We start from the raw sequence: 16,805 nt of genomic DNA, 5'->3' as shown, positions 1-16,805 counted from the left end.
ATGTTCATGAGACATTCTCATTTCATCTTTTGTTTGAGAAGGGAGAATGTAACGAAAGCTAAAGCTTTGACAAGGCCTAAGAATATTCTATAGATGTACAAAAGAGACAGAAATGATGTCAGTTAAAGGAACTTAGTATGCTAATCTTCTTGATATGGTGACTTGCTTGACAGAGACTGGCTAACAACACACTATTTTACTCTGCTAAGGGGAGGGCTTGACTCATTCAAGACAATTTTTCAGTCCAGTCCTCCTCCCAATGAACAAAACAATCTGGCTTTAGCCAAAGCAAAGTATATAAGGTATGTCACCATGTTTACAAGCTTGAGCTACTCTTAAATCTGTAAGAGATGGAAATGCTGAAACTACCGTGTCTACAAATGAACTGAATTGTTTGAGCATGTGCACACATTTATGTGTGACTATCTTATGTACACATGTATGTTTGTGTACACATGAAGATTTAGATGTGCATGTGAAAAGACATATTTCTAATGTTAAAAAAAAAAAAAAAAAAAAAAAAAAAAAAAAGTTGGACTCAGATATTACTCCAGATGATGCAGATGTTCAAAACTAGTTCTTACAAAGAGAGCTCTGAGAAGACACACCAAACAGATCAAACAAGGACAAATTGGGTACATAAAGTCACACATCAGAAAAGAAAAAGAAAATAGGAATAACATTATTGGCCAGGAACAATCACCATCACTATGACAAGGCAAGGAATTAGTGTCTGAAGTTTTAGCCCTGCCAACATCAACAATTAATGACATTTTATCATATGAACTGGAAGTGAAAAAAAAGGTTGAAATTGTGGTATATTGTCATTATGAATGAATCATTGTTGATGAGACAATGAAGCTCTAATGTTTTTTATTCATAATAAATTCTTTAAAGCTCTACACCACAGGAAAAAAATTGTATCAATTATCGTCAGTCATAATAATATTGTCATCATAAGTACAGTGGATTGCAAATAAATGAAACAAGATAAAAGAACAAGACACTGCAAAAGGCTGGTATCAAAAATGGTGAAAGCACATTTGAAAGTGTTGCCAACAATTCTAGTCTTGACTACCAAAGGACCACTACTTTGGCTCTGTCTTGGGCAAAAATACAAAAATTGTATTTGATGATTGGGCATCACCTCTGTAACAAGAAGTTATGCATCCAGTAACTTCACAGATATGATGCGGTAATATCAGTAACTACTCATGATATGCAGAATAGTAAAGTCATCATAAACAGATCTATGTTGAATTGCCCCATATATTGTAGAGTATGTCAGCTGACTGAATCATACTACATGTTTTTCTTGACTTGTGTCATATATTTCATCTTCCACCTCACATCAAATAATAATTACAACAATAATAATAATAATAGTCTTTTCCATCATAAGACACTGGACATGTACAAACTTACTTCAGACATTCTTAGTCCAAATTGGCTGATAAGAGTGTCCTTTGTATTACAACTGTACAAAATTGACTATTTCTCAGAATTGAAGAAATATTCTGAAGTAATCAATATTCATTATTCCATTCCTGTGGAGAATTTACTGCAGATCAAGTCTGCATATCAATATTTTTGTATTCACAGTTAAGAAATATAAAACAATGTATTGGGTCAAATAGTTGAAATTTATGTTATTTTTGTTGTCTGTATATAAAAAATTATTTTTTACGTTTCCCTTTACTCTGACTTCAGCTTTGATTAATGAATGTGCAAAACCTTCAATTCTCATCAACAAGTTTTCTTTTTAATCCTAAAATGTCATGTGCCTTCTCCTGATCATAAAATCACTCTTTTTCAAACCCCTTCATATATCACAATTAACACTCCTCAGAAGAGAATTGCTTTCTTCTTCATGTCAATTTGTTTCCATTGCTGAAGACCATAAAACTCATTGCGATCCATTCCGAGGGCCAGCTGAAATTCTTCATCATTAAGGTAGACCTCGAGACGTAGAGGGTCAACACCATCTGGAAGGGGACGAGCTTGAAGTTCCTTGAGGGAATAGTGAGTCCTGCATAATTGGGCGAGGACATCCTTCACCAGATACTGACTACTTCGTTCCCATCGGCCCTCCTGTTCCAGAAAAAGAAAATGGGATACTAATCACTGATCAAAGAAAACCACAAACTATCAACATATAAAAAAAAGGGGGGGGGGGATTTTTACAAGTGCAAAAATACTGGTTTGCATGTGCTAAAATGCCAATACAAGATAGAATAGTTTATACACGTGCATGTATGTATACACTTTTTTATAACTTTGACCTTTATCATACATACATACATATACCAAGGGCTTTTTCCCCCTTACAAGGGAGGTAGCCAAAGGCAAAAGGCATAACCCACTTCCAGCCATTCCACTCTCATTCACCACCCCTCCCTCCCTCCCTCCCTCTCATTTTGGCTCCTCCTGGATGACAGGTCATCCTAGCACCTTGCCCATTGCCCTGGGTCAGAAGCAATGCATGAAGACCTTTATCACCAACACAAAATAGGCTTGGAAACTGACTACATATGCCCCAGATGCAGTCACTACAGAGAAGACAATGAGCATATCATTTTACATTGCCCAGCACTCCTCCCAACATTCTCCTACCATTACATAGTTTTTCAAGCTTCATACAGTCTTACTCTTCTCATTCAATCTATATTTGGTTTACAGTTTGATCTCAGTATAAGTATCCATATTCACCCCATAATACCTGAACATTTCCACCACTACCAAAGGCTATCCCCCGTGTAAGGGGGAAAGAGCCTTTGGTATATGTATGTATATACCAACAATTTTACATTCAGGCACATTCTCCACTTGGCTTTTGTTAATATAAACTCCAAACTTTAATCATTTACTTCTTCTAAACTCTGCCACCTGGGTGCTATAATATATATAAGAGAAAAATGTGAAATTCATTGTAAGGTGAAATTAATGTTTGGAGGCGTGTTACTGTTGTGCAAACACGGATGGACTGAATAGGCCTGGCCACAGGATGCAATCACCACACAAAAGGTACAGAACACTTCATCCTATAATGACCAACTATAGCTATACCTAGACAACAACACAATATCTCTTCCTTGAGTGACATGGGCCAATCTGGTGGTTCTTGTCTGTTACCTGGGAGTCATGAATTTCTTTCAAGATACCTGGGGCAACAGATTGAATAGTTGAATGTATGGAAAAGAAAGAAAGAAAGAAAAAGAAAAAGAGAGAGAGAGAGAGAGAGAGAGAGAGAGAGATAGAGAGAGAGAGAGAGAGAGAGAGAGAGAGAGAGAGAGAGAGAGAGAGAGAGAGAGAGAGAGAGAGAGAGAGAGAGAGAGAGTAGAAGACAAATACACTTAGATCTCTTAATCTAACACTCGCCAACTGCCACTTGTGTGGATGTTTGATTCCATAAAATAAAGCCACTTTGGGAACTGGTGGTGTTTTATGTCCTGGGCCAATTTCCAATGTGTGTTTATATCCTGGATCCAAATATCCACACAAGTGATAGTTGGCAAATGTTTGACTGAGAGACCTACGTAGGTGTAATGTATTTCTAATGGAGAGAAAAACTGTGTATGGTAGTCTGGTGTCATTTGAGTTTTGTGAAATAACAAAAAAGTTGTGATTAAGTCATGCAATAAAAATAAAATCACATAAGATTGGCAAAGAAGATAAGGATGTGACTAAATGGAAACTACAGATACATAACAATATCTGAATATCTGAGTGTGAATGCATGGTGAGATAAAGGAAGTGATGAAAACAGTGTAGTAAAAGTGAGGAAAGCTATAGATGACTATAACAAATATAGTAGCAAGAGTATATCATGGAGTGCAAACTGAGCAGGGCTGAGAGTATGGTTGATAAAAGTATTAAACTATGAATTATATATGTAAAAGTTGCTGTTGTGTTCCAAATGAAAAAATCTGTGTTTGTTTGAGGAGTGTGTGTGTTCTTTATATGTAGCCCTTAAACATCTCATTTACTCATCTCCACACAACTTTTCTCTTTCACATTCTTCACCCAAACCTCACTCATGTTACAGTTGGCACAATATATACATACATACATACATACACATACATAATAATTGCACTCTGGTCCCAACTTCTGAATGCTTGTTATTTAAGAACTACAACATTGTATTTCTATGAGCCATGCCAAGCTGTGTAAATATGACAAAATAGCATAGGCACCTTGTACAGCAATAGGCTATGGTATTAATAACATCCTTCTGAGTGAGATCATATTATAAAGTTGACATTAACACTTATTAACAAATGCACTCCATTCAATTTAACTTTACAAAGTTTCATTATTGATGACCTGTCAATCAAATCTCACTGAGTGGTTTTTCATAGTTTCATACTGTTCATTCAATACATTTACCTTGATATGACCAGATATTTTTCTTAGCAAAAATCCACTCCCATATCTCAATTAGCCTATCTGGGATTGGTCTAGATTCCAATGAAATATCTATTCAGTCTAGTCTCCAATGATTTTACTACTCTTGTAAAAACTCTTAACTACTCTTCAGCTTTCCTCCTATCCCATATATCTGCAATACCTTCCACAGTACCTTCCTGTCTACCCTGTCATAATCCTCTTCCAAATCTAAAAAGGCCCAAAATACATCCTTACCTTTTCCTAAAGCTTTCTCACATATCTGTCTTACCACAAAAATCTGATCCATGCACCCCTACCTGTCCTAAACCCACACTGTTCCTCACCGATTACTACCTCTGTTCCTCTCCTAATCTGCTCAATCAAAACCCTCCCATAAGCTTTCCCAACTATATTCAACAAATTGATCCCTCTGAAATTATTACACTCCCATTTGTCCCCTTTTCCCTTATAAAGTGGAATTATACAGGCACTCCTCCAGTCCTCTAGCACTCTACCCTCTTTTAGACAAACAGTAAACAACCTCACCAGCCAGTCCACCATCACTGTACCTCCCTTTTTTTTTTTGACACTCCACATGGCACCCAACCAACCCAGGCACCTTGCCTGCTCTCATTTTAATAACCACTTTCACCTCATCTTTCCTTATTTCTCCTCCATTTTCCTCATTCATCAATGTCATTTTCTTAGTGATTCCCATTGCATCTATCTTTCCCTCCCATCCTCCTTCACATCTAGCAACTCCCTAAAATACTCTGCCCATCTTCTTCTTACTGCCATCTCTTCCATTATCATTTCTTCATCTGCACCTTTTACCTTCTCTTCTCTACTTGATTTCCCTCTTCTCCCTCTCTTAATTTTCTTCCAAAACATTTTTTTATTACTTTCAATTTTTTTTGTCATACTCTTACCCCATTTTACATATCTCCTCTTTGCCTCCTTTACCTTACACTTTACTTTTCCTCTCCTTTCTTTGAACCTTGCATATGATTCTCTCATCCTGTTTTGTAACCAATCCATGAATGCTCATTTCTTCTCTTCTACAGCATTCTTTGCTTCATCATCCCACCACTCACTATCCTTCCTTCTATTTCCTATCCTCCTTGTTCCACACACCAACTTTACACACTTTGCGACTCCCTCCCTTCTTAAAAAGCACAAAAGGCTAATGTGTACACTTCATTAGTAACATGACTAACAATGTAGTTTTCAATACTACATAACTGCCAACAATTTAATTTGAATGGAGTAAGAGTGTGCAAGTTAAACACAGCCAGTTTCTTCAGCCATGTGACATAATCAAAGCATTTTATTTTGGATAACACCAGGAATGGAGTGCTGCCAGAGATCATTGGAGTGCTACTTTAATACCCCTTATTTATTGCTAAAGTAAAAATAACAATTGTAATCATCTCCAGACTATGATACTTAGATTATTCACATAGATATGACACTGGTTTATATAAGATAATTTCTTAGATTCGGATATAAATAGCTTTTCTGATTCAGCTAACTTCTCAGACTCTGAAATATATTATGTCTAAACCAGATTTGAATTGGTCTGACCATGTAATACCCACTGTACTGAGAGTTTCAACACCTTAAAAGGTAGCACTGCAATGTCAGTGGACACCAAATGACTACTCAGCTGCCGAGACAGGCTATCACCCAAATGGAATCTACTAATTAAAAAGAAATTGTGTCTAAATATGCCCTTAGCTGAATAAAATAATGTGACATAAGCCAAAATATTGAAATAATTAAACACAAATGATACTTAAAATCATTACTACATGTTTACCATTCTTTTTATCAACATAATATTTATCAGTGCTGCTTAATGATAACAACAGAATGTTAGTTACTAACATACATTGAACAATATTTAATATTTTATAACAAAAAATACAAATAACAGTGTTCATAGATTATAACTACATTAATAAACCAAATTTCATGTTGTGATTTTAAACATCTATCCTATTTTTACATTCAGTCTTAAACTCACCGAAACCAATACGCTAACCAGATGATGAACCTGCAACGGAAACTGTTTTAGGTATCTATTTTTCTTTTTAAAGTATTATAAGTTCTCATCTTCTCATTTGTAATAAACATTAGTTCATTTCTGCTTGGAAGAGGTAAACAAAAATGCCTGGAGTCCAGATATTGACCAATAACTTCACAAAATATTTTGCTAATGTGTAGTGATAATGATAACTGCTGCCTCAAGCTTCACTGACTGGAAACCCACGGCCCCACAGAGGCTGGCAATAACATAAAATCTTTGGACCTTTCCAAAGATCTCTCTGAGAAGAAGCATTGAACTGCTCTCTGTTGTAATTAGCGCAGGACTGTTTCTGTCACTATCTTACATTAGTATAAAAAGGGGAGTAGTTGCTAGATGTCAGCTCTTTGTGAAAAGGTGGAGGAAGTCAAAGTTGACTGAGAGAGATCTTGGCCCCAGTTTGAAGACTTAGTGTCAGCTCCTTACAACTGTACCTCCATATGGAGGTGAGGATGTTGGCAGGTTTGGAAGATGGGTGACAAAGAGATGATTCTCTCTAATATTCATCTCAAAAGACCACCACATGCAGATATTTGTCACTTGTCCCAGATATACAATACCTGTACTATTCTTTTACATAAAACCATAGAAAACAACTATTTCAATACCTGATGATCACACACACTCAACTCTTTCTTCATGTCCAGTAATTCCTTATCTTGAAGCTATTTTGTTCAGCAGATAACCCTGACAGCACTAAGAGTATCCTTACAGGAGAGCAGGACAATTGCTTCTACTCCCCCATACGGATTCTCTCAATGCCAATCAGGTGGTTTCCTCTGAAATCCTTTTCTGTGTCTTCTTGAGGGGACATTGGAATTACCTCCCACATTAGAGATGCTCCCTGGCCGCATGGGTTAAAGTGTCATTACTTATGGTGAAGGTCAAGAGTGGAGGCAGTTCAAATCTACTTGGCAGTGAGGGAGTTCATGGTAAGGGCATAATACATTAAATTCCCCATTTCAAAAAGCCTTTTGTTAGGAGGCACCATCCTAGCCCTCTTCAAGAGAGGAAGTTTATGATGTTCAGAATCCTCTTTAAACCTATCTCCATCTCTGCATGTAGGAAGATCCTTGTCTGTCCTTTTCAAGGAAAACCATAGTGATATTTTATAGATTCTTTTCTTAAAATAGGTGTCCATCGTGATACATTCAAAGGTTGACTCTCTTCATTGATTAGATTCTTATGTTCTTACAATAGAAATTAAAGGACACCATATTTCTCAAAAAACTGCTTAGTAATTCTGTCATTTTACAATGTGTAATGATAAGGGAATTTATCTGTCAATCTTAGTTATCATTTGAATACCATTGTGAGTTTCAAGAAGAAATTGTGAACTCAGATATCACAATATCCAAAGAGGTCACAATTAGGTTTACAAAACAATCTTCTGGTTGGAAGAGGCCACGGGTCTTCTACAAGAGAGAGACCAGGGGCAGTAGATTGATTGATCTGCTTGGAAAGACAATTCCTTTTCTTCAATTTTTACATTACAGTTCATCTTTTCGTTGGTCCATGCCATAACCAAGCCCTATATCAATAGCAAAGTTAATGAATAAAACAAATTATTTATAGAATTAATCCCTTGTAATATCCACAAAATTTTCTTAGCTGATGATCAGTCCTTGGAGTGAAGCAGTTAAGATGTTTAGATCACATATGAGCACTTATCACTTTTTTCAAATATTCTAACTCATTCTGCCTATTGGTTATTACTATACTGTACAATGGAAAGCTGGGTAGAAAAAATACATTTTAATACTTTCTCCAAAACAAACACATCATCATAAATTCAGTTGAACAAAATTTGGGTAAATGAGCTCAAAATAGCTATTCTGAAAAAAGTTCCCATTATGAAATCACATTATGCATCCCTCCAACCAAATAACATACTTAATACAGTACATCTCTAGATAACACTTGATATCTTTATTTAATTATGGGGTATGTGGATTCTGAAAGATATAACTGACAAAATCTTTATGTTGTCTCATGGCAGCCCACGTTAGATAAAAATTACTTAATGAGTCATAGCAATGATCTAGGAAGTATGTCACTGGGCAAAACAGTTAACCAATACACAGTAAAAATACATATGCAGTTTGCATATGTTGCCAAATTGATAAAAATTTAGAATAACTAGTCCACAAAATTCTGGTTTAAAATATATTGTCATGATTGGCAATATAAAAATTTGCTGTCATGCCCTCACCTTTTCTTGAGCAGTGGTGACATCTGGATGTTCAGTCCAGGTGGGGAAGAGGTTGGTAAACTCAAGGGGCTCAAAACCAGCCACGACTAACTGTGGCTCAACAATCTCCACTTCCATTTTAGGTGATCTGATTTTTGATGCTTTGGCTTTTTTCTGAGCTTCTGCCTTGAGGCGACAGTAGTTAAGGGCAGTTTGCAGTGCTGCACGTCTGGCAAAGTTAAAGCGGAGGAGTGCTGAACCTGTAGAGATTGGGTCTTCATTCTCTCCAGCCTCTTCTGGCCAATATCCTTGCCACACCCACACACGGTGTCCACCATCCACTAGGAATAACGCTGTGAACAGGTACAGAGTTGAAATGAATCTTATGTAATATGATTATCACATAATTACCAACCTACCAATCATAAACTACTGTGTGTGTAACAACACTAAGCTAAATATATAATTTTTCCACTAAAATTATCTATCTATATATTGAGGGCTTTTTTACTTTTATCAGGGAGGTAGCCAAATCAAAAGGGATGTATCTACTCCCACCCATAACTTTCCTTCCTCTCATTTAAGCTCCTCATGGATGACAGGTCATCCCTATATCCTGGCCACTACCCTGGGTCAGAAACAATGTAGCAAGATACAGTACATCCACAGCAAGGCTGTTTCACTTAATCGGTAATGACCTCTCTCCATCCCCTCATGCAGAAAAAGAGACATTGGGGAGAAATTCCTTTGAGCTGCATCAAAATATCATTCACACATAACCAATACCTATCCCCCCCATCCCCCAGCCCCTCTCTTCCTGCATCACAGTATCATCTATACTCTGTCATTCTCCACTCATCCCTATCTCCAGCCTTCTCCCTTCCTTGCTCAACAGACATTCCCTTCTTACTCAATGCCCCTTTTAGCCCATTTATTCATTCCATCCTTAGTTGTCCCCTCAAGTTCACTCCATTCACCTCTCCTTTCCACATCTATTACTAATCTTCACTCATTCTGTCCATGTGTCCAAACTATCCCAATACTTTTTCATGAGCACTATCTACCATCTCCTTTTTTATCTCTGCTCTCCTCCTGACTTCACTGTTTCTCACTCTATCCAAACAAATAACCCATACCATACTTCTAAGACATTTAATCTCAAACACATTTAGACTTTTCCTCTCTGCCTCTCTTAAATTCCATGTCTCTGCCCCATACAGTGCCATTGGCACAATCAACCCTTCATATAATCTCCTCTTGGCATCCATTCCTAGATGCCTATTTCTCATGACACTTTCTAATTCCCCCAATGCATTTACTTGCTTCTCTCAGTCTACAATCTACCTCCACCTCCATTCCTCCCTTACCTGCCACATACAACCCCAAATACCTAACGCTATCCACTTCCTCCAGCCTCTCTCCTAAAAGATTTACTTCCAACTTGCTGCAATCTCTCTACTTGTATATCTTATCACCTTTTATCCATATTTACCTTCAACTTTCTCTTATTACATACCTTCCCAAGCTCCATTACTAACTGCCATAATCCCCCCTCTGACCCTGCCACTAGCTCAGTGTTATCAGCAAACAACTGGTTCACCTTCCACTTTTCTCAATTTTTTTTAACCATCTCCAGTCCCCTGCCCATTATCCTCTTATTTATCACCTGCACCACCCCATCCATGCATACATTGAACAGCCAATGTGACATGACACATCCCTAAAGCAGTCCTACCTTTACCTCAAACCACTAGCTCTCTCCTTTTCCAATTCTAACACAGGCTTTACTACTATAGTAAAAACTCTTGATTGCCCTTAATAGCTTCCCCCAATCCCTTATATATGCAAAACCTCTCACAGTACCTTCCTGTCTACCCTATCATAAGCCTTTTCCAAATCCATAAAGGCCCAAAATACATCCTTACCTAATGCTTAAACTTCCTCACATATCTACCTTACCACAAAAATGTAATCCATGCAACCCATGCTTTCCTGAACTCATACTGTTCCTCAACCATTTCTCCCTCTGTTCCTCTTCTAATCCCCTTAATTAAAACCCTCCCATAAGCCTTCCCAACTACACTCAACAAACTGATCCCTCTGAAACTACTACACTCACATTTGTCCCCTTTTCCCTTGTAAAGCAGAACTATACAGGCACTCCTCCAGTCCTCTGGCACTCTACCCTCCCTTAGACACACATTAAACAACCTCACTAGCCAGTCCACTATTACTGTACCTTGCTTCTTCAGACACTCAGCATGACACCAATCTAATCCAGGTGCCTTACGTGCTCTCATAATTTTTTAAACTACTTGCACCTCAGCTTTTCTTATTTCTCCTCCATTTTCTTCTCCCATCACTGTCATTTTCTTTGTGCCTCCTACTGCACCACCAATCCCTCCCTATCCTCCTCCACATTAAACAACTCTCTAAAATATTCTACCCACTTTCCCCTTACTGCCTCCTCTTCCATTAACATCTATCCATCTCTGCCTTTTACCTTTTCTTCTTTACTTGACTCACCTCCCCTTCCTCTCTTCATTTCCTTCCAAAACATCTTTTCATTACTTTCAAAAATTTCTCTCATACTCCTCCCCATCTTACATCTGCTCTCCTTTTTTGCCTCCTTTATCTTATGTTTTGTTTCTCTTTGTTTTTTCTTTGTACCTTAGTATGTTTCTCTCATCCTACTTTGTAACCAGTCCCTGAATGTTCACTTCTCTTCTACAACTTTCTTCACTTCATCATTCCACCACTCACTACCCTTCCTTCTATTCCCTCCCATCCTCCTTGTTCCACACACCACCTTTGTACACCTTGTCATTCCCTCCTTCAAACACCCCCATTCCTCCTCCTCTCCTACCTTTATCCTTCACCCCCTCCAACACTTCTCTTAGATTCTTCTTGTACTCCTGCTCTTTTTCCTTCTATTTAAACAATTTACTCTAACTGTGGTATTCTTTAAAAAAATCTTTCATTAAACAAATCTTATATAAATCCTTCGAAGGGAAAGATTTATATAAGGAAAGAATTTAAGAATACCACAGTAAGATTTTTATGGTGGTATTCTTAAAAAAGTGTGCCTGTGTATATGTTTGTGTAAAGCCACAACATTATCCATAGCTGAAGCCATATAAACTCTGAGATCTCATCTGAGAAAGTAATAACTGTCAATTACAAGTCCAACACATCATCCAAGACTATGGTGAATCACAGCTGGGATGTCCAAACTACTTTTTCCTACCATGTGCACACTCTCTTTCTCTCTGTTTTTTTTTATCTATTTATTTATTTTACTACTGCATTCACACATAATCATTTATACTGTATATATATGTCCAATTCTTTGGATTGAGAACCCACTGGCAGCTGGCTGTACTATCAGTGTTACTTCTTCAATCCTTTTCTCATGTCCTCCCTTTAGCTAATTCTCTCTTTGGGTGATGGTGTTACTTGCTTCATGACCCTTATCCCATTTTGATATCTCATACAGTATTCCGGGTATACACGGGTAGTATTCTTATTGAACTCAGCTTCAGACAGGATAGCAGATTTTTAACCCCTTCCATACGGTGCCGCACACGTAGGCGTCATGGAATTGGATCTCGGTGGCAGCAGCCAATGCCAGCCGTACGACGTGTCGTAATAATACTCGCATCATAAAATATAGTCACCGCTTATATCGATCGTTCTCTCTTCACCCGTGAATTTTGATAACCATAGAAAATGCGATTACAAAAGAATTAGAAAGAATGTCATTATGGAGGGGCGACTACAATAAATAAAATCAAGACGCCGATATGGCAACCTCGTGAATACACTCGCTCCCCATGACGCCTACGTGTGCAGCACCGTATGGAAGGGGTTAAGGAGCAACTGACTAAAGCTAACACAGGTGTATTTGCCTAATTGTAATATAGAGGAAAGTAGCAATCCTCATTGGGTCCTCTCTCCTACTCTACAATTCTGTTATACCTAACCTCAAATTTGTGTACAGTGAGCCATGGAAGAAGCTTGGAAAGGTATTTTTCGAGTTGTGGACTTCATATGAATGCTGTTGATAATATACATTTTACATATCAATCATTCAACCTTGCAGAATTCATTATTACCTGGTTGAGGTGCAAGGTAGAGGTCATTCTGCACGAAGGGCATTGGGTTAGGCAAGTCAGTAGCTCGGTATGAACACAAGACTTCTGTTGCTTTAAAAGATGATGGTGTTGCCGCCAAGTGCCACATTCGGGGTGTCCAGTCATAGGTGTGGTCATCATCCAGAAGAGAAAAGTGGCAATTTTTATTCTTCATTCCACCAAATCCTTCCCAGAAGTCTCGGCTTTCAGCGCCTTCAAACTGTTCCTTTATCCGTGGAGAAGATCCGGCTTGCCAACCACTTTCAGGGGCCTTGTTCTCAATAAATCGATTGGCTGCTGCACTTGCAACCTAAAGTGGGAAAAAAGTAATCGATCAAATATTAAATAAAATCCTATCAGAGTGTAAACATACATACATATACCAATGGCTTTTTCCCCTTTACAAGAGAGGTAGCCAAAAACAAAGGCATACAATCCACTCCCACCCATTCCATCCCCACATTTTCCACTCCCATTCACCCCCCTCCCTCCCTCTTATCTTGGCTCCTGGATGATGGATCATCCCTGCATCTCACCCACTGTGGTCAGAAGCAATGTAGCAAGACACAACATATCCGCAGCAAATGTAAACAGGAGTGTAAATAGATACACAATTAATGTTTATCAAGAACTGTGTATGGGTGGGGGGATGGGGGGTGAGGTAGTATGTGTGAGCAAATTTTGACGCCGCCCAAAGGGATTTCTCCCTGTCTTCTCCTTTATGCATGGGGGGATGGAGAGGGGGGGGGGGGGTCGCCGATTTAATGAAACGGCCTTGCTGTGGATGTGCTGTGTCTTGCGACACTGCTTCTGACCCAGGACAGTGGACAAGCTGCAGGGATGACCCGTCATCCGGGAGGTGCTAAGATGAGAGGGAGGGTGGAGGGGTGTGGAGTGAATTCAGGGATGGAATGGGTGGGAGTGATTTTATGCCTTTTCCTTTTTGGCTACCTCCCTTGTAAGGGGGGAAAAGCCTTGGTGTATATATGTATGCATGTATGTAAGAGCTGTGTATACATAAAGAAAACAACTGATCTATATTGTGTGAAAAAAGATTATATATATGTTTTGTGTCAAACATGGTCATATCAATGGAAGGTCTTTTCAGTGAATGTTATAGAATGAATACTAGAAAAATATACTTAAAAAGAGCAACAGCTTGCTAGTCTTATACTTGATGACTTGAATACTCTCTAAAATGTTGTAATTTCTATGAATGAACTATGTATGACTATTACAAAATGGTAAGGAAATAGTCCTATCACTATCTCAGAAAGATGAAAATAAAAAGAAAAAGTGAAACCTTTGGAAAATTTCAACAATAAATTTGGACACAATAAGAAACTGGAAGAGTAAAAGTAGTATAAAAAGCTAAACAACAAATCTAGCTGTTCCTTCACCAAAAGGATGGCTCTCTACTATTTTGATTATTCTGTCAGCAATAACAAATCCTCAAGCAAAGAAATGGAAGCAAAGAGGTGGTGAAGGAGAGACTCAGAAGGTAGCAGAACAAGGATAGTACATACATACATATACCAATGGGTTTTTCTCCCTTAGTAGGGAGGTAGCCAAAGTCAAAGGCCTAAATCTACTCCCACCCATTTCATCCCCCACATACTCCACTCCCACTATCCACAAAAGGATAGTAAAAATTAAAATAAATTTGCTTTCTTTTTTGAGTGGAGAATAATTTCCAATCGTAAAAGCTTGCTGGATAAGCAGAGCATCATTACTTGTGACAAAGGTTGAGGGAATGGCAGTTTGAACCCCACCACTGGCAAAGTTGAACCAAGCTCATTAAATTCTATGCTATAAAGTCCTCTGTAAGGGGCACTGTCCTAGCCTTCTGATTGGGGGTAGTTTGTGATGTTAAATCATATCATCATCATAAAAGAATCCCGAGGGACTTGGTCCATAGGGATGTCACAGAGTCCCTTAAATATTGACTGCATATATCATGCAGTCAGTGATCCATACAAGGTATAGTATTACAACCATAACATATACACTACATCTAAAAGTCTCACCTTCCTCGTATGCCGGAGGGCTTTAGCACCATTCCACAGGTGAAGGATTCCTGCTTTTGTGTTGACCAGAATAAGACAAATACGTGATCGAAGATGAGATGAATCCACATCAATTTCTAAGAGATGTGCTTCATTCTCGTACTCTCCTCTCACGATGTAGAGTCTCCAGTTATTCTTGTTCTTGTCTTCGTCATGACGACCCCTGTGGATGACGAGTGCTCCTCCACACATTGCCAGGAAGGCTGGAGGTTCTTGACCCATCGGTACTCGGATATGGGGACCCCTTTCTTCATCGAGTTCAACCGTCATGAGTGCAGACACACCCTTGTCAGACACGGAGCTGCCGGTACCTTGCCAGAAGAAGTATGCTACACGATCTCGACCTGTCACTGCATGCTTGGAAGGTTCACCCTGAAAAATTGTGGTATCTCACTCAACAATGGAATAAATGAATAACCTGACCAGACTATTACTATCTTTAAAATACTAATACCATGCATACACATACACCTAAAGGCTTTTTTTCCTTTATAAGGAAGGTGGCCACATCAAACCATACACCCACTTCGCACCCAACCAAAACCCATTCATCACTTCTCCCATCTTAGCACCATGTAGATAAAGGGTCATCCTTGTCCATTGCCACACTAATACCATGCTAATCTCAAAATCTTTATATTTTTTTTTTGTAAAATTCAATGTATCACTCCCTGACAAGCAGCAAAGAGTGCAAGTCTATGAAGCTTGACATAATGATTAATCATGTTCTGATTTTTAAGTATGTTGCAAGACATCATTAGGGGCTAATCCACAGAAAGCAGATATCAAAGCCCAAGAAAGTACTGCAGATTAGATAAGCAGATTTCACTGTGAACACTATAAGTGAGAATCTTTTCCCAATTAAAAGTATTCTAAATTGCCCTATCACTGATAAGATATAAATGGGGCCACTGTCAGAAAAGAAAAACAATAATAATAATAACACTGATTCTTTGTCTCTCTCTTCATTTAAGGACTTTTTAACTTTTAGTCCTGGAAATCTACTTAAAAACCATTTACTTAATACAAATCAAAATCAACTTTTCCTTGTGTAACAGCAGCCCTTTATATACTTGGCAAGAAACTATCCAATTCTTACCTTGAGTGTTCTTCCAGTGTAGGTGACGTGATAGTACCACCGCACCACGTAAGTGTCATCCTGATGAAAGTGTAGTCTGCTTGGGCCTTCAAGGACCACTTTGCCATACTCAGATACGTGCCACACTTTACAATCATTGGTAGTGATGCACAACTGACGGCGCTCCTACGTATTGCATTTTCACAAATATCACAACCATAATTGTTATCATTTCACCAGCAGAAGAAGTACCATGGTAGATGGTTTTGGGAGCAGCATTTATACATGGGATCCATTGTGAACAATGCCAAAAGTTCCATCATACCAGGGTTTTTTGCCGCATATTAAAACCCATCGGTCATAGCATTTTCATTGTTGTAGCAGCAAAGAGGAGAAGGCATTGTACAACAGCAGCAGTAGTAGCACCCATTGGTGTGGTTGACAACAGCATCAGTAGAAGTGGTGGCAGATTGATGACGTCGAATCAGGTTCATGGGATGAAGGGAATAAATGGACAGGATGTGAGGTTAGTGAGGGTTAGGCAAGGTGGATGGGGACAGGTTTGTTAGGCCCATGGTTTCTTGTTATACACATGGATCAACACAACCATAACAACAGTAGCAACAAAAAGATGCAGCAACTTATTGATGCATTTGAACTGCCAATTTGATCAGTATCATAACAAATGATCAAAAAAAGTAAAAAATATTAAAATCAGCAAAAAAGATTATTTCAGCACGTGAGTCAGGAGTAAATTCATATTTCATGATTGCACACACACAAACGGATAACAGTTAAAATCATTAGCACAAAAACAAAAAAGGACAAATAAACAATAAATTGGGGAAACAGCTGACACAAT

The 16,805-nt window shown here is 38.4% G+C and overlaps 1 protein-coding gene across 4 annotated transcripts in view; it reads right to left on the bottom strand.

The window, feature by feature from the left end:
- Window positions 1–497: 497 nt before the first annotated feature.
- LOC143028277 (uncharacterized) overlaps window positions 498–16,805 on the bottom strand; it is a 1,448,808-nt gene continuing 1,432,500 nt past the window's right edge. For all 4 annotated transcript variants that reach the window (XM_076190136.1, XM_076190134.1, XM_076190135.1 and 1 more), the window contains 5 exons: window positions 15,965–16,129; window positions 14,827–15,237; window positions 12,782–13,109; window positions 8,688–9,019; window positions 498–2,091 (listed from right to left, as the gene is read on the bottom strand). In XM_076190136.1, coding sequence (XP_076046251.1) covers window positions 1,846–2,091; window positions 8,688–9,019; window positions 12,782–13,109; window positions 14,827–15,237; window positions 15,965–16,129 — 1,482 coding nt within the window. In that variant the 3' untranslated portion in view covers window positions 498–1,845. The remainder of the gene's footprint in view (window positions 2,092–8,687; window positions 9,020–12,781; window positions 13,110–14,826; window positions 15,238–15,964; window positions 16,130–16,805) is intronic.

Source organism: Oratosquilla oratoria, chromosome 9 (assembly GCF_046742065.1).
Source record: "Oratosquilla oratoria isolate Oo_2021 chromosome 9, ASM4674206v1, whole genome shotgun sequence".
Taxonomy (NCBI): domain Eukaryota; kingdom Metazoa; phylum Arthropoda; class Malacostraca; order Stomatopoda; family Squillidae; genus Oratosquilla; species Oratosquilla oratoria.
Note: the sequence above shows the minus strand (reverse complement) of the source record. Positions and strands in the feature narration are given on the sequence as shown.